This window comes from Acanthochromis polyacanthus, chromosome 9, assembly GCF_021347895.1.
Source record: "Acanthochromis polyacanthus isolate Apoly-LR-REF ecotype Palm Island chromosome 9, KAUST_Apoly_ChrSc, whole genome shotgun sequence".
NCBI classification, from domain to species: Eukaryota; Metazoa; Chordata; class Actinopteri; family Pomacentridae; genus Acanthochromis; species Acanthochromis polyacanthus.
Genome location: NC_067121.1, coordinates 29,199,226 through 29,218,491, shown reverse-complemented (window position 1 = coordinate 29,218,491; position 19,266 = coordinate 29,199,226). Strand labels below are relative to the sequence as shown.

Here is a 19,266-nt window from a genome sequence, read left to right as displayed (position 1 = left end):
TGTTGTCACACTCCTCTTTACTCCTCTGACATTTTTTGTTAAACACTGATAGTTATTCATAATAGTAAGAATCTGCTTTCAGCCTCGACAGCGTCCAACTCAAACATACACTTGGCATGGATTAGTCTACCTGAGCAAACTCAGTTTCAAGTAAAACTTTGATTTGTTACCAAAGTTCCTCCCTGCTCCCAAGATTTCCATCATTTTTTCCTCATTTCGTGCTTTTGGCTTCAGCCGGGTAATTTATTGCTTCCTTGTGTGGGATGCCAAAGAAAAAGGTGCGTACAGCCAAAACAGATAAATAAAAGTTTTAATATCATTCTCCACATAAAACCATGCATTCCTCTCCTGTAAAAAGCCCTTTTCTCTGTCATTCCATTTTGTGTTTTTATGACAGATGGACTAAGTACTACTCTGAGCACGTAGGCTGTGAACTCTGAATTACCTCTGCTTTAGCCAATTGCCAATTCATCGTGTACAACAAAAGTACAGTGGGCCTCATTCCGATTCATTACTTTGATTTTATTTCTCATTAAGGGAAAAGAGAAGTGAATTTCAAAGCTGATGCACAAATGTCTGCAGAGTTCTCATCGAATGAGATTTTTCTAATCCAAAAAAATATATGTGAAAAAACCTGAGAGTGAAGGAGATGTGTTGGTGAATAAGCACAGGCCTTTTTCCAGCAGAGGCAGGTGAGGAGGACAACAGTATCCTTGTGGTTTGACAGACAGTGAGACAAACCAGTTGGGCAGTAGGCGTTTGTGTCTGTGATTTGGAGAGACAGGGGCAGAAGAACCGAGAGAGAAGCCCTTAGAGGAGAGAGAGAGAGGGAGAGGGAGGCTGAAGGAATGATACCTTGGCTTTACACCAAAAGTGCATTGTAGATTAGAAATGCTCATGCCCAAAGTTTACTAATATCAGTGTTATTTTGCTGAGGAAACAGAGGTTGTTGTGTGAAAACAGCTGCCTTAAAGGGGCATCAAAACCAAAGCCTGGTGGTTTGGAAGGTTTAATCTCTCAACGCTTTTTAACTAGAAGCTGAACTTCTAACAAAATAGACTAAAACTATTTAGCATGAATTCATTAATATAAGCTAGTTCGTTAGAACACACAGATCTCTTAGAACAGGGGTGTCAAACTCATGTTAGTTCAGAGGTCACATTCAGTCCAATACCAGCTTTATGCCTTATCATTTACACAAAACAACTTCCAGATCACAGAGTGTTTACAAAGGCACTAAACATTCAGTCACATATAGCTGGAACTGAACAGTATACTATTTTACTGATGATCAAAATGACAAAATTCAGACAAAAAAAGACAGAAAACAAGAAAAAATATTATACAAATGAGACAAAGCAACAAAAGCAAGAAACAAAATGACAAAAAATAGACAAACACAAGCAAACAAAAACACAAAATGACAAAAGCGATAGACAAAACGGTGAATAAAGCAAAACACAAAATGACAAAAAATAAACTACACAAGTGAGACAAAAAAGAAACGATGCGAGAAAAGCATGAGACGAACAAGTCAGACGACAAATACAAGACAAAATATTACAAAAGTGAGGAAAAATGAAAAACAAAATGATAAACACATGACACAAATGACAAAAGTCAGGCATAAAAACACAAAAACAAGACAAAAAATTACAAAAATGAGACACAAAATAACAATGACCAATATAGTATTTTATTTTATGATCAAAACAACTTGTCATGGTCTAGAATTTTTTTTTTTAATTTATAGCCTTACAAATTTACAATCTGTAGTTAATGTCTTCTCTGTAATATTTATACTTTGTGAATTTGTCCCACAGGCCAGATTGGACCCTCTGGAGGGCCAGTTTTGGCCCACGGGCTGCATGTTTGACACCCTTGTCTAAGAAGGTTTATTTGTTTCCGAATGAAAGGTCAAAATTCAAGTGAAACATGCGGCAGTAACCTGGTTTCTGTAAGACCTACCGTCACATGCAGCTGGCTGGTTAACAGACATCTTCCCAATGAAGAAGTCAAACAAGGAATCAGAAAGAGATATTTTAGATGCATTTGTAATATTTGTTGTTTAAATTTTGGCTGATGAGTGCACACTTAAGGACTGTTCTCATGTCTGTGCAAAATGAGACCTGAGTGTCTTCATTTTACCCAACATTTTAATTTAATTGTTTTGACTACAACTGTAATTGATATTTCCTTTCTTCACTCCACATTGCAGCCCAAACGAAAAAGCCTTTCTCATGGAAATACTCATAACTATCAGATTTCTTCATCTTCAGACTGTTTCTATCATAAGTCTAACTGCTAACTGGGTTTTCTTCATCTCTTTAGCAGATGAAAGAAACCAGGTTTCTGATTTGCATCTGAGAAATCGGGTTAGTGCAGAATGTCGACAGCAACCGGGCTTAAGAACATGTAAAAATGTGCCATTGTTTTTCAGCGGTAGTGAGTGAAATGCAAAGTGGAGATTACTTGTTGGACAAAAGATGCAAATGCTTCTCTTTGCAAAATGGCATATCGATGGTGCTTGAATGCCTCTACATAAGTTTTGTGTAGCACTTGGATGTGTTTTGTTTTTCTTCATGGAGAATCTCGATATTAAAATACATTCTGTGTCGTGTTTAATACATTATATTTTCCACTCTGCTATATGTAATGTAGTGCGTGTAGCTTAGAGTGATATTACACTTTCTGAGATAAATTACGAGTACCAATCTGTTTGAGTTGCCAGATACGCGCAAAACATTTCTCAACTTGCAGCAGAAATAAGTCTGTAAACCCAGAGAGAGTTTTTTTTCCCCTCTTTGCCTCCTTTCTCTCTCCTCTCCCTGGCCTCACTTTAACTGCCTGCTGAAGTGAACCATGGCTTGGCATTTTTGCAAACTCCTCCCTTCGTCCTCCTTCTCTCACCCTCCGGCTCCCCCAGCCCTTCTATCCCGTCCTCCCTCCCTCCCTCTCTGCAGCCTCCCTCCCTGATTCGCATACACGTCTGATACTGTCTCTGGGCTGCTATAAACCATGTTAGCGAAGCCAGTTCTCAGAAAGGAGAGGCCTCCACTCTCTCTCTCTCTCCCTGTGCCTTACCAGGAAAACACTTTCAACGAAGCCAGTGGAGAGGGGTGGGTGAGACAGTAGAGAAAGAGAATGGGAAAGTTATGGAGAGGCTGCAAAGGGAGGGAGACAAGGGCTACAGTGTAAGCCAAGGCCACCCTATCCAACTGCAGATATAGGAACCAGCTGTATTTGGTTTCTCTGCTGACTGTCGTACTATTCTGCCGTAGTTTACAATTTGCACAGCTATAGAAAATGTTATTTTCTGGAGCATTTCTTAGGTGCCGGAGCAGTAAATGAGAATTCATTTTAGTGTGAAATTATCCCTCTGAAAGTTTAATGGTCTCAGCAAACCAGAAACAGAGCCGCTAACTGTAGGCAGGAGGGAAATATGATCGAGATAACCACTTGTCTCTGCAGAATGATATTACAAAAGCACTTAATGTTGTCAAGAATAATATAACTTAAAATTTCAAAAAATATTTAAAGGTTAAGTTTTCTTCAGGCTTGATGCAGCTTCGTTTGTACCAAATATTAACCGACTGAAACTGGTGGAAAAAGTGGTGTTTTGACACACGAAAGTCATTAAAATTGGGATAATGCATACACTTTTGTAAATGTTCAAAAAAAACATGACAAAAAGAATCACAAAGAAAAGGAGGAAAATCAAAAAACAGCCTACTTTTTCACACTTTTCTTCATAGCTGGCCAGTCGCTGCATAAATTCGGTGTAAATACCAGGTTGTCCGTTTTGGAAAGCTGACAGTGGGTTACAGAACGCTCATCGATCAAATAAACACTTTGTCTGAAACACACTGACCTTGTTAGTATGAGACTGTAGAGAGTACAGCTGTAGATGACCATTCACTGGTTTATACAGTCAGGAGTTAAACAGATCATTTGCAAATATGCCAACAACTTAACCCTAATAGCATTGACACCAAAGTAACCATTTTCCAGTCGAGTACCTGCAAACATGCATTTGCTGTTGATGATTCTGATATTAGAACTTGTGTCAATTTCTCCAGTGAACATGTGTCTTAATCTACTTTTACTTTGAAAAACAGTTCTACTGCACAGCGAGCACATGTCCTTTATACTGTGGAAATAGAAGTAGGAGCGGAACGAATAATTAACTTATCTGTCTAAAATCGATGACTAAATATAACAAACGCTGCATTAGTTGGTGGCGGTATTGCGTGTTTTTTCTTGCTAACTCATTCTACTCTGAGACGAAGGCTTTACCATGTGTAGCTACCCAATGTGAGTTGCTGCTTGATGAGAAGTGTTAGCGATTTACAGCAGCTAATGTAAATCAAGATAAGATGAGGTAAGCCTTTATTAATCACACAGTGGGGACATTTACAGAATTATATAAAAGCACTAAGTACCTCCTCACAGTCCGGGACCTAACTCTGCGAGTCGACCAAATTTACTGCTAATCTCTGCGAAAAGAGAACTGCAGAAACACTTCATGAGCCAGAAACGATAACCTCTGTCTTCATTCACAGTTTAATATCTTAAATTGCAGTGTTGTAGCAGCAGTTAACATGAATCACACAGACCCATAAATTACAGAAGTACACGACGAGCATTTTAATTGTCTTTATTGTTGGAGTTATTGAAGTATTCGAGTCGATTAGTTAATTACTCTTTTCAATAATCAATAGATTGTTCAACTACCAAACCAAAATAATTGTTAATTGCCACCCTAAATGAAAGAGGAAACACCCTAGCAAGCAGTCCAGCAACAATGTTTTGTGCATTTTTGATTCATTTTTTTTTTCAGGGTTCTTTCAAGAGAAGAATAATTATCCTTCTGTTCTGCAAGTAGTCCTAAATACAGGATGTCCCAAAAAAAATTTGACATCATTTCATTGCCTAATAATTTGTTTAAAATTTCTTTACACTTTTTTGAGCAAAAGGAGCAATCATTTTTATTTTTCTGCTTTCAGGAATAGACATGCCATTTACTGCAACAGAAAAGGCGCTCTGTGTATTGAAGTATGTCCAAACTCAGCCAAATGCGAATGCACAACGTGAATTTGTTGGAAAATTTCATAAGCAAACGCCAACAGGAGAGCAGATTTGGACGTGACAGTTACCAACTGTGTGTACAAATTAACATCAAGTTACCATTCCCCAGAATTTTTCATTTGAAATTTGTAGAATAAAGCATTTTGTTGTTGATGATGCTGATATTAGAACTTGTGTCGGCATAGCTCAGTGGGTAGAGTGGCCGTCTTGTAACTGGAAGGTTGCTGGTTTGATCCTTGGCCCGTTGTGCTCACATCGAGGTGTCCCTGAGCAAGACACCGAACCCCTAATTGCTCCTGATGGGTTGTGGTTAGCACCTTGCATGGCAGCTCCCGCCATCAGTGGGTGAATGTGTGTGTGAATGGGTAAATGTGACGTATCATGTAAAGCGCTATATAAATACAACCATTTACATTTTATGTCCAAAATAAATCCTATTAAGCATCACTTCCTCCTGACCATTCAAGTCAACTTTATTATTATTTGTCCCTTAAAGGGCACCTTGTTTTGCAGCAGTTTGCACAAGCATTCCAATAAACAAACAATAAAAAACAAATAAATTTAAAAAGTAAAAACCACATAAAACAGTAAAAACGCGATTAAAAACTGTAAACACTCAAACACAACCATAAATAATAAAATAAATGAAGACAATAAATATCACATGAAACATAAGATTGAAGTGGACACCAGCAGCAATCTCGGTCATTCGTGTAGTCAAGTATAATCCAGTGCCAGCAGTCGACAGCAGCAAGTAGTCACTCCAATATAGACATTTTAAATAATATCCAATTTTTTGGGACACTCTGTACAACCTCATGTTGTATTTTCACACTAAACATGTCAGTGAACCTATTTTTAACAGATTTAACAGCACATCTCTGCACTAAAGTGTCTCCCCGGTGTTAACTGTAGCCCTGCAGAACCGCATCGAGCACAGAGATCACTTGGCTACTCGCTTGTACACATGTGGCTTTGAAGTGTGTTGTGACAGAGGAATGGACGCTGTGCTCGGTCATGATGCATGGCCCGTCTACATAGTTGGGATGCAGCGAAGACGTGTAGCCGTGAAACCTGACCGGCAGCATACACACTGTTAAAGGCCCGGTCACACCGCCCAAACTTTGCTGGAGCGTTCCTTGAACGGTAGGGACAAAATGGGGAAAAAAAATCGAAAACACGGGCGTTGGTTAGCGGTGCACCGCTGAAGCCGGCGTTGCTTTAGCGGTAGCGAGCGTTGGCTCGGCGGAGGTATAAAGTTGGTTTAGCGGCATACCGCTTGTGACTACGGAGCTGAACGGATTGTTTTGATACAAGTTCTGATAGATTTTTGATAGAAGTGCTGGAAGGCTCGTGGATCCTCATTCCTCAGCTCCACCATCAGCTTGTCATACAGTCCATGTTCAGGCCTTCTCAGTATCCACTGTCTGACCCACACAACTCTGTCTCTCCTTCTTCTCTCTCTTCTCCTTCTGTCAACAGCTTGTTGCAATCTGAGGAGGTTCTGATTCTGCTGCTGGACTAGTACACCAATCATAGCAAGTCTCTCAGCATCCATGGTGATACAGTTTTACTGTAACTTTGAGCAAATTCGATATAGATGAGGTCTGAACTCAACGGCAGCTCGATTCCAAATGAGCTCCTGGTCCATTTCTCCCCGTATGTATAGCCAAATTCTGGTCCCGCTCCGACACCTCTATACCAACGCCAAACCAAAGTTCATCCCCGCCATGGATCGCTGCTTCAACGCCCGACACCGTTCCAGCAACCCCGTGTCCGCTCGTAAAACGCTTACAACCGCTCCACCGAAGTTTGTGCAACGTTTAATCGCCGCCCGGGCAACGCTGGCGAAGCAGCGGTGGTCCAGCGTTCAAGATTTCTGCGTTGGCCGAGCGCAGTGGTTCTCACCACTGGAGAGAATCAGTGGTGAGAACCACTGGTTCTCTCCAGTGGTGAGAACCAGTCACACCTGACTCAAATGATCAGCTCGTCAGCAAGCCTCTGCAGAAGCCTGATGACGAGCTGATCATTTGAGTCAGGTGTGTTGGAGCAGGGAAGCATCTAAAACATGCAGGACATGGGGTCCTGAGGAACAGGGTTGAGGACCCAAGCGTCCACAAACTTGCGTCTAGCGGTGCCAAACTTTGACTGGGCGTTGGTGGAGCGGGGGTTAACTTTGCCGGGGCGGAAAATTGCCCCCTCCTCACCGCTCGCAATATTTTGTGCAGCTCAAAACTTTCGGAGCGGTAGGAGGGCCCCTCCAGAAACCTCAGCGATGGCCGAGCGTATACGGCGTTGCTTTAACGGGGGCCAACTTCTGTTAAACGGTGGTGAACGGTTATGAGCGGTGATGAATTTTTTTCACCGCTCCAGCAATGTTCGGGCGGTGTGACCGGGCCTTAAGGCTAAAGCAACGCCGGCTTCAGCGGTGCACTGCTCATCCAATGCCCATGTTTTTGATTTTTTTTCCCATTTTGTGCACGGTGACGAGCGTTGTCGAAATTCGGCCCCCCCTCCCTACCGTTCAAGGAACGCTCCAGCAAAGTTCGGGCGGTGTGACCGGGCCTTTACACACCATCCGTGAGCCGGTCTTGTCACCACCGCACACAAGAAACACATTCAGGGACGAGGTTCAAAATGTTTGGCAAGTTTTGTCCTCACTTGTTGATTAAGCACATTTAATTTCAATTTGGCCTTATGCAGTGATATTTAAGGACAATGAAACTATAAAAACTCAGTGAAAAAAGCTTTAAAAATAGAATGGCATTTAATTTAGTCTTTATTACCCAAAAGGGAGCATTAATTTAGGGTCTATCATTTAATGATATTGGCAAACTCAGCAAGGTTGTATTTCTACAGACAATAAAAAGTAATTTTACGCTGCTGTGGGATGTTTAATTACACTGAAATAGAAAAGGTTTATGTGCTGCCAAAATATTTTTCCTCTTAGTTACTGAATGCACATTTCATTCTTGACTTTGAAAATAGCAGTTTGAGATTATAATCTAAACACATTTTATTTACTTTTCAACAAAGACCATGAGATGGAGTTGAAAAAAACTTCGTAAATTATAAAATTCTGATTAATTTACTATCATTGTGTTTTGTGAAACATTAATGGATTTCCCAGCTGTGCGTTGTTGGAAACCTTTGAATTCAGTTCAACATATTGTAGTATTTTCATTTTTTTCAGTAGGTTACTCGCTCATGAGTATAGTAAAACATTTATTTACAGTAGCACTTCCTGACTATAGAGGATCTATTTTATCCTTAGTAGCCCAAATTTTAAATTAGACAGTGCTTTTCCAAATACCAAAGTTTTACCCCATAACAAATTAACAATCTGTTGTAGTGGTACTTGAACGCCACACCCTAATTTTAATGCTTTTCAAAAAGACAGTCCCATAAAATCAGCACAATGTGTCGGTCTGCTGAGGTTTGATTTGACCAGTGAAACCCTGTGAATGAATTCTCTGCGCTTGGAGAAGCTTCAGTTTTTAACACTGAGCTCTGAGTGGGAGAATGCAGCAGAGCCAGCTACGCATTACATAAGCACACTGATGAAGAAGATACCGAGCAAATATTTTGCTTCACATAGCTTCACTTCATGCAGTCTACTTTTGACTGTCCACTGCTTGCCTTGGGCAAAAAGGAGAGCGAGTCAGTGCAAACACACAAACACAGGATTTGCAGTGTTCATCTGACCTTTACGTTTTCAGCTTTGTTTGTAGATACTGCGCATTAGACATGGCGTCGTAGTATTTTCACCAGCACAGATGATTCTCATGATTTACTCGCTGCTACGACTTTGTAAAAGCTTCACTAAAGAGAAGCCAAACACGCAGTCATGAGATCTTGTCGGTAAAAATGACTTGCAGACTTATAAGGCTCTGAATTGCACCACAACTTGTCGTGTTGAGTCATGTGCCCTTCTCCTTCTGCAGTCTGATAAAGAAGTGCTTCTCTGAGACTAGCGAGTTGCTGTTATGTTGATGTTTATCTCTCTTTTTTCCATATCTTTCCCAAATGCTGAGAAGACTCTAGGGCTTCAGCTGCTTTTGCAGAAAGGAGATAAAAGACTCCTTCACAGAAAAGTTTGCAGTTTCTCTCACTCCCCTCCCAGTCTTTTGGAATACACTCATTTGTGGTTTTATCGACTACGTTTGTATTTATTTCCCTGTTTCATTTTGTTTCCCAGTTTTATAGCTTCGAGCTCACCTAACCTCAGGTCTGTATGAGTTCCATGAGGACTGTCTTCTGCTGAATAATTAATGCTTTCTGAAGCAATAGCATTTGCATTTTGTGGCATCTGTATTTATGACAGGCCAGTCTTACTTACAGTTTGTATTTACTCTGGCAACGAATCTCTAATTAATCAACAAATGCTATTTCCACACCTCAAAAAAGATTGCAAATTGTAATTGGTCCAATGTTTGCTTTTCTCCACGGTCATACATCAAGACAAATTACGATGCATTAAAAGTAAACTATAAACAAACAACATGTACACCCCCTGTCAAAAGTTTTAGGACACTTTCTCATTCAAATAAAGTAGAACCTGTCCTACAACTTTTGACAGGGGGTGTATTTCATCACATGGATGTGATCAGGGCAGGACTCTGATCATACATGCAAAGTTTCAGGCAGATTGGAGCATGTTCAGGGCATTTACACAGCATTTGAAATTTCATGGCGAAGGATCAAAATTCCAGAGGCCACCATGGACACATCCTTTGACTTTGGAAAAAGATTTTAATAACTTTGGATCATTAAGGCCTCCTGTATGTACTGGCTGAATTTGAGGTGAATTGGAGTTTCCCCTCTAGGAGGAGTTCGCTCTAGAAAAAAAAGAAAGATGGGCAAAACATGACATTCAACGCAAAATAGCTCTCTTCCTGTTGGGTTTGGAATGTGGCTGTCACTGACTTATTTGTTCACCCTGATGTGCTGCATATGTGTACCGAATACACCCCCTGTCTACAGCTGTAGGACAGGTTCTACTTTATTTGAATGAGAAAGTGTCCTAAACCTTTTGACAGGGGGTGTATATCTGTGTTTTCCTGACACAGATCTGTAGTGTCAGCGTGAGTTATGACTCTTGTCTGTCAGGTTCGCCGGCAAATGCAACGTGACACTATTGTAGAGCCACAAAACTTCTTAAACCAGCCTCAGCCCCCATGTTCATCTCAGCGAGACAACATAGGGAAACCAAACACAGACGACGACAACAAAAAGCACAGAAAAAAGCTGAATCTTGTACCTTTAGACAATAAAATTTGTGTCGCTTTACTTTCTGCATTTCTTAAATCGTGTCTTAGCTCCCGTCATCGCAGCCCTTTGTGTTGCAGAAACACAGAGGCTGCTGTTCGCATCCTATTTCCTACCAACAGTCAGTACCAGCAGTTGTTTCATTTAGTCATGAGCACAGTCTGTCCCGAAGCAGTGTGTGTGCCGGAGCAAAGTTTGGCAAACGTAACGGTGGCTGATGGGAAAACAAGACCACTGATAAACTATTTTGTTCTGCCAATTGAGGAGCGAGATCAGGAAATGTTCATATGAGTGGGAAAACGGCGACACAGAATTCGTTTTGCGCTAACGTGTATGTAAAAGCTGTATTGCACACTTGTAGGAGCAGATGCTATGAGCCAAAATGGCCAACACGCATAAAGAACAGGCAGAGGTCTTTTGAGAAAGCTTAACCAGCAGACATAAAGACAGACTGAGAGAGAGAGAGCAGCGAAATCAAATAAAAACTTAAATAAAAGAGGCCTGAAGGGGTAAAAGAGAGAGAAGGAGTATCGGAGAGAAGGTCCACTAAGAGCAGGGATGGAAGAGAGTGAAGCAGAGAGAGTGAGAGAGAGACCTTCATAGAAACTGAGAAACGGAGAGAGCGAGGGGGCGGAATGTGCTGACGCGGTGTTTCTTGTCTGAACTCCCCAAATTAATAATCAGCAGCGGTTTAACCGAGTCGTGCCAGGAACAGGAGCCTGCTGCCAAGCCCCGGCCAGGCCTGTCCCTCCCCACTCCCAGTGTTACCCCTCACCCCTCCGACTCCCCTCCTCCGACCCCCCCACGGGCCGAGCTCACAGCCCCGGTCTTGTATAGGAGGCACTGCCGCCCGCCTGTCCTGGCCGGGCCGGGCCTGGCACACTGCCACGGGGCTTTTGCTTGTTCAGGAGTTTTGATTAAATCCTTTATTGTGCTCCACTCACGCAAAGAGCTAAGGCGAAACACCGAGCAGGACGAAGTGGAGGGGAGGAGAGAAAGCGAGAGGGGAGAAAAGAAAAGGGAGAAAAAAAAAAGGGGAGGAGGGGAGGCAGAGAAATGGGATCTCTCGTTTTTTTCCCCCTCTTGCTTTCTCCTTTTCTCTGTCGCTCCAACTGAAAAGATGTTTGATTTAGTCTATGGGGAGTTGTAAAGTAGATCAATTTTTTCGCGCCCAGTGCAGTCTTTTTTCTTTTTTTAAATTTTAACTCCTGAATAAACCCTCCTTTTATTCTTTTGCGCATTAAATAAATTGTTCTGCTTCTATTATCATGTGTATGATAGAAACTACCAGCTACATACCACAGTAACATGCATGCCAAACTTTGCTTTCTGTTTTAGTTCATGTTAGGAGTGGAGTTTTATTCAACAGTGTGCAAGGAAATGCAAAAAAAACCTCTCAGCTCTTTTGTAAAATGCTCATGAAATAGATACTGAAGTAGACACTAAACTCTATCACGTTTTATTGTGCTGCTCACACATTTTATACATACTCTCAGCATTATGCACGCTCTATATCTCCAGCTGCTCCTAGTTAACAGTGGGCTTGTCAGTGCAGCAGTGTAACCGAGATTTGTGTTGTTGTTTCAGCTGTTTCAGTGCCGGACCTGAGCGAGCAGTTCACACCACCAGAGACGGCTCCCCCAGCCCTCATCAGCCTGGTCCAAGCCATAGAGAAGAGAGGTATATCCACGAAAACCCAGCCAACGTATTCATCTGTCGTCTGTCTCATGGACTCTCTGTCCACCTCGCTGTCTTTCCGTCTGCCTGCGACTGTCTCCGATTCTCACGCCGGCATTTGCACAAGTGTACACGTATAGACAAGAAGAACAGATGCACAAGAGCTTTCACAGCACTTCTTCAGTCTATAATTTCACTAGTTAGTGACTATACGTTTCCTGCATTTAAGTTCAGTGTGATTTCAGTCTGAGCTGTTCTCACTGAGAGGCTTGCACAGTGGGTTTGATTCACACCATGTTATTAACAAATAGAGCTCAGTGGGGGCTCCATTCACAGTTTTGGCTTTTTTTCTTCCTCTGTCTTCCCTTTTTGCTTTCTCTCTGTCTCTCATTCACAAACATTATTTTAAAAATCCACATTTCTTAGAGCCCAAGACATCTGCAAATAGCTTACCGCTGTTCAGATAATCTGTTTACTGTCCTTTAAGACAAAGTAAAGCATCAAATCATAACAGTGGAGGAGCAGAACCTAGTAAATCTCGGCGTTTTTAGTTGCAGACAAATTTTCAGTGGATTGACCAGTTCATCATTTATTTAATGATGCAGGCTTAGGCATTTGCGCATTGTTTGCAATATACAACACTTAGTCTGTGTCCCACTTTTGTACTCTTCAAAATGACACACAAAGAATCCACATAATACATTAATTTCTGCAAATATGCAGTACACGATTTTAGAATGACACTTCTAAATAAACACACCAAGAAGCCTTTAATATTTATTTTCTTAATTTGTGTGCAGCTCTCTCACCTCAGCTTGTAATGCGTCACCTTTTTGCATTTGCTATGTGGCTCATCAGCAGCACAAACATGCAAATAATGTAATTAGAAGCAGTTTTTGTATGCATAGTAGCTTTATTTATTTACCATAATTTCTCTTTTTTTTAAAGATTGCACTTGAACACAGCTTTCTTTTTCATGAAGTTATTATCACTTATTAAATCTCTAAGACAAGTTATGGGAGTAACATTTTTAAATATTTTAGAGGTTACTCTTGTTTTTTAAGAAAAAGCTGGTATATTTAGTATTTGATATGCATGTTATCAGCTGCATGCTACAACTGCAACCCTTTCACTAACAGTGAGTCACATTTTTATATTTTTTTATTGGTGCAAAAATTTAAATATTGATGTGTGCTAGAAGGGCAACAGAAGGTCTGTCTCTGAACGTAAATAACGTATTGTCTCAGGGATATTGAATTACCTCTCAGTGTGACTGCATGGTGTGGTTTTCACAGCTACCTGAGAGACTGGCTTGTCTCTAGGAACGGCCTCCTCGATGCTAACTGTCTAGACAAAGTGTTTCTAAAGGATTTTTTAAAGTCTGGGAAATGAGTAATGCAGTCATTGGAGTTAAATGGAGTGAAAAACCTTGCAGGGTAGTTTTTTCTTCGGCTTTTGTTTGTTATTAAACTCACAGGATATTTTAGCTACACAAAATACTCTATTTTCAGTAGAGGGTTTTAGTTTAGAGGTTAAATTTTCTGTTTTTTGGAGACACTAAATACATTTCTGTTTTCCTCTAAGTAAAGAACAAACAAAAGGGAAACGCAGGGACATTTCTTGGCTCTGCTCTTTTAAATATTACTTTTGAACTTTTGAAGGACCAGCCTCCTCACAATTGAAAATTTAAAATTAATATTTCCCAAAACAGTGTCAGGTCATGCGCTTTATCACACACAAGTTATAAGACATTATCCAACTTGCCGTGAAATATAGTGTCAATCCTATTTTTATTGGGTTATTGTAGGAAAATTTGTTTTTTTTGGGATTGAATAAATACTGCTCCTGCAACTCCTCATTTCTAGCTTGTCAAATCTCTATTATATTATTTGTACTTTAACAGATCTCTTCTGTTCCAAACTGTAAACTTTGACTTCTCTCGTCCTCCTGTGTCTCTCAGGTCTCGACTATAAGTCATTGTATCGGACAGTTTGCTCCTCTGGTTCAGACAGTCCAGTGTACAGCTTGAGCTCTGGTGAGTTTGATTTTGTTTGATTTTTCCATAATATACACATTAATCTGTTTTTATGTTCATATCACATGCTAAACTGGATTCCAGAAAGTTCTGTGGATATATTTAAATTGTTTTCTCAGCCCGCCTGAAGTTCTTCAGTCATATTTCTGTTCTTTGTCGTGCACCGTCCAGTGGTAGCTATTTATATTTTCGTCATGCCATGTGTGATGACTGTAGAGCTATTCTATTCTACTTTTCTATTCTATATTCCCAATAAGTGAAAACTAGTAGTCCTCTACTGTGGACAATTCAACACATCTAATTCAGGACTTTGATCACTGGTGAATCCGTCATAATCGTGTGAGATTGAAGGTTGCAACTAGTAGCTAGTTGCATTATTAAGTTATTCAATTAGTTGTTTGGTCTACAAAATGTCACTTGTGTCGTCTGATACCCAGTTCAGGAACAGAAACCACTCTTTAGAGAATGTAGTGTGTTAATTTTCTCTCCCCAGAGATTCTCAGACTGCCTTTTATTATTATTCAAACCGAATACAAAATATATCCAGCAGTCTGATTCAGGTTTGCCAGTGCTTGCTTGTTTGAGTTTGGGAGCATTTTTCCTCGTAATAAATTTTCCCTACATGTGTTTGTGGTGTAGAGAGTGACACGGGTCAGAGGGATGTAGATTACCTGTCTGAGAGCATCCTGCAATACTTAAGAGACCTCCCATCACCCGTCGTCCCTCCATCCATCTACCCTCACCTTCAAACCGCTGTGATGCAGCAGCAGGTCCTCCAGCAGTCAGCAGGTAGGTCAAATCTCATGTGGAAATGCTTGAAGTTGAGCCTTTTATTTACTAAACGTGCAATTTTTCTGAGGAAAGGGTGTCCTCTTTTTTTTTTTTTTTTTTTTTAACTATAGTGGTTTGTTAGTGGATGTCTCAGCTGATACAAATCACAGATTCTGTACATTTCTGCTGGTCATCTTTCAAAACAAACCCTTATATTTTACATTTGTTATGAATTATGCATCTTAAGAGAGTCTCAAGTCTCTGGACGCTGGTATTCATACATTTCTCGCATTAAGTTAAACTTAGTGGTGCCTTGAACTTTGGAAAAACAATCATTCATCAGTCTAAAAGCCCATGGTGTGCTTTGGAAAATGATCTAAAGCAAATGTGACGCAAATGTAGTTTGCAGTTAATGGACTAAAACAAGCAAAGCCACAGGTATGGTCCTTTAAAAGACTATTATCCTAAATCCCTCAGGTCTTCAGACAGCTGTAGCTCTTTCAACAGTCATATGACGTACTTGTAAAAATATATCTTGCACGTGGGCATATTTTTAGCTTGTTTTTGGACTCAGTAGTGTAGTTATGTGCAAAATAGGCAAAACAAAAACAGACCGATTAGGATGGAGAACTCATACAGTGCAGACAAAATGGCAGAGCAGTCTTGGTGAATAGCACTAGTCCTAAAATGAACTGTATGCTGCTGATGTTGATTTGGTGCATAGAAAGGGCTTCTTTCAATGCGTCAGTGACTGTAATTTAAGTAAAAGAACTGCACAAGGACTGAGCTCAGCCTTGTATGCTGCTGATTGAGTTCAGTCTCATGTCAGCACTGAGAGAATAGAGTCAAGTGTCAGGAGAGGACCAGCTCCCTGAGGCATGTTAGAAATGCTTCAGCTGATTCACCTCCACACAAAGGACACCATAATTTAATTTCATATATATATTTAACCTACATTTCAGAAACGCACACTGGCCCCATGCTTTTCACCCTCTTGAAAAATGCGCGAGATTGTAATCGATTTAAGGATCAAAGACGCTCCTCAGATTCCTCTCACTCGGCCAAATCTGATAAAATAGCACCTAATTCTCTAAACATAATTGCATATGGATTCTTTTCATGGCTGGATCACTGTTCCAGACGGAGCAGTTGCTGGTAGCCACGACAGAGAGGTCAGCTTGGTCCTTGAGAGCTCCAGCGCCTTCCCCCTTCATCACCGTCTCACCCTGCAGTACCTCCTCACACACCTGGCCAAGGTCACCCAGGCTCAAGCCAGCAACGGCCTCGACACACACACTCTGGGCAAGATCTTTGGCCCGCTGCTGATTCGGACAGGTCCTTCTATCCCTTGGTAAGTTAACTTTTCTCCTATAGTGAAACAAATGAATACATTGTAAAGTAGAAATGGTGATGATGGATGCTTGGATTTGTGAATTCTTCAGGCATTAGGCTGTTGTCAGCAAATGCAGAGTAGCAAATCCATGCCCGATATTTTGCCATTTTCCGATTATCGGTGTCAGTATATTTATCGACCGATTGTTGATAAATTAAATGGGCTATGTCCTCTCTCTGTCGGTCGTCATTCTGTGGTTTGAGAATTGTCTCTCAAGCAGAAACTGCACAAGAAACAAAAGCTGTTGCTACAAACAAAGAAATTAGCTACTTTCAAAGTGGCTAAGGCTATGCAAATGGCAAACTGCAAAATTAGACGTTAGAGTGACCCTGAAACAGAGTAACAGTAATTAATAATGCTTTAGGAATTGGACCTTAGTAGGCAATAAAACTGATAAAACAGTGAAAGATTAAGAAAACTGAAAACAGCTGATGTAACTGCAAGAGACAAATTGATCAATCTCAGTTGATCCTACTTTAACAGAGGAGAGCATCTGAATTTAATCACTATTATTTCTATTTTACATACACAGGTATAGCCATCCTTTTTAATGAACAAACCTAGTTATGAACGACAGGTTCTGTGCTACAACACGCTGTTAAAAAGTACATGTAAAGTATAGTGTTTCCAAATATTGATTATTTGTCTTTTTTAAAACCCATATCGATTGACACCTAATCTGGAGATTATTAAATGTGTGAAACAATAAGCTCTTGTAATTTTAAACTAATTTTTCTGCCAAGGAACACGGCAGAGTTATGTGACATACGTCTGTCTGTCTGTTCACAACATTACTCAAAAACGGATTTGGATGAAATTTTCAGGGAAGGTCAGAAAAGACACAAGGACCAAGTGATTAGATTTTGACAGTAAAGCGGCTTATAGTCTATATCCACAGATTTGCTAAAGATTTCTGTATCATTGTAAGATAGCGACAACAAGTGAAAGCTACATTAGCTGCCTGCGGATGATCACATGATTGCAATCCTACTAGAAATCGACTGTTGTGGACTTATCAGGATTTATCCGTCAAAAATCATATGACGGAGCAGTCTTGGGTGGAGTACTGCGCCCTCTGAGTGCTTTTCTTGTTTATTGATTGATTGGCAGGCTGTCATCAGATGAGGAATTCCCTGCCTTGGTGGTGGAGAGGCTGCTGATAGAGAGAACGACAGAGCACGACCTCACTCCTCCAGGTAACTTAGCTTATTTTTACAACTACTGGCATCAATTCCATTAGTAGAAACATTTTTGATGGTGATGTTTGGTTGTTTTATGGGTGACTGTGTCTGTTTCCAGTTCTCCCAGCAAAGCCAGTCAAGTCAAAAATGACACCATCAGCCATGACAGACACAAGCAGCCTGCTGAATGATGCCGAATGGTACTGGGGAGAGATTTCCAGGTAAATAATCAAGATCAACTCTTACTGTTCAGAGTGAATTTTGCATTCACTCACAATCTTTTTAAAATTAATTTAAAGCATTGGGTTAGAAATACATCATTCTTAAAGTTGCCATATGATGTTTGTAGTAGCCATCAGATTTGCTAAATGTTAGAATTGCTTAAAGGTATAAAGGAAACAGCACTAGAAGTATTTGTTCATTATTGAAATGATGCCATGTAATTATCACTGCTATATTTACAGAGAGGAGGTGAATGAGAAACTGCGAGACACTCCAGACGGCACTTTTCTGGTGCGAGACGCCTCGAGCAAACTGGAGGGCGAGTACACTCTCACCCTCAGGTAAAGCCACGCCCACTGGTTACTTTCTGAACATCTGCAATACTGACACACTACACTACTGCAGATTTACCACCGGAATAAAGAAACATGTGATTCAGACATTAAACATGTATGACCGTGCATTATTTCCTGCCGTGCTCACTTGGCTCCTGTCTCCCCCTGCAGGAAAGGGGGGAACAACAAGCTTATCAAGATTTATCACCGAGATGGGCGGTACGGTTTCTCAGAGCCTCTGACCTTCCTGTCTGTAGTGGAGCTCATCAATCACTACCGCCACGAGTCTCTGGCTCAGTACAACGCCAAGCTGGACACCAAGCTCCTGTACCCGATTTCCAAGTACCAACAGGTAGGTGATGCTACATATTGGTAAGAGTTTTTAAATTCACATCGCAGACTGTGTATCATCTAATTCATCCATTTGGACATCAGACGAAGGCTCCATGTTTTTTTTTTTTTGTTTTTTTTTTTTTTTCTCTTTTTTGTCTGCATTTATTCTCATTGTTTAACTCCATGAAAGGGGTGTCAACACTTTATGAGATTAATGCATATTTTAGTCTTGCAGCCAAATATCTTATTATTTGGTGCATGCGTGTGACCATCACCAGCCCTCCCTGAAAGCTAAGCTGACACTTTTTATTACATTACCCTGTTTAAGAGCCAGGGAGGGCAGTGCTACACCTCAGTGGTGATGTGAGGGGAAACAAAGGGGTGGACAGGACGAGAGGGGATGGACAGGGACAGGGTCTAGCAAGCAATGCTATTACATCTGAAGAATATCAGGTGTTGTGCTATTCCCAACTAATAATTACCCATCAATAAGACAAAAAAGCAAACACATACACAAGAGAACAGAAAACCAAACAAACAATAAATAAATAAATAAATGAAAGAATAATTAGCCAGACAGTACTAAACACCATAGTTGTGGGTGTCATGTTAGTATAGAGTGGAATAGGCCAGATGATACTAGAGGAAGATACTAGAGAAAAGGAGAGAGGGTTTAGTTTGAGATTAGACTCTGGAGAGAGTCTCAGCACATTCCGGCGGGTCCCATCACTGCTCAACAGCGGAACTCGACAGGAGCTGGTGGGACCTGAGCAAACATGCACATGCAAGTGTGAAAGACCCCGAAGCCCAGAACAGCCATCACAGCAGTGCAGTGCCAAGCCGACAGGGCACCCCCCCACAGGCCGAGGAGCCACGGGGCAGCGCCCCCAGAGAGCAACCGGGGCCACCATGTACCACACGGACCCCGAAGACAAGAGGGCGAAGCTACCAACACCCCCAGCA

General features: G+C 41.0%; 1 protein-coding gene across 3 annotated transcripts in view; it reads left to right on the top strand.

Moving 5' to 3' along the window:
• The window catches only part of pik3r2 (phosphoinositide-3-kinase, regulatory subunit 2 (beta)), a 40,558-nt gene that overhangs the window by 10,353 nt on the left and 10,939 nt on the right, over positions 1-19,266 (top strand). For all 3 annotated transcript variants that reach the window (XM_051953547.1, XM_051953546.1, XM_051953548.1), the window contains exons 3-10: positions 11,944-12,036; positions 13,994-14,068; positions 14,708-14,857; positions 15,980-16,190; positions 17,343-17,428; positions 17,532-17,634; positions 17,878-17,976; positions 18,142-18,322. In XM_051953547.1, coding sequence (XP_051809507.1) covers positions 11,944-12,036; positions 13,994-14,068; positions 14,708-14,857; positions 15,980-16,190; positions 17,343-17,428; positions 17,532-17,634; positions 17,878-17,976; positions 18,142-18,322 — 998 coding nt within the window. The remainder of the gene's footprint in view (positions 1-11,943; positions 12,037-13,993; positions 14,069-14,707; positions 14,858-15,979; positions 16,191-17,342; positions 17,429-17,531; positions 17,635-17,877; positions 17,977-18,141; positions 18,323-19,266) is intronic.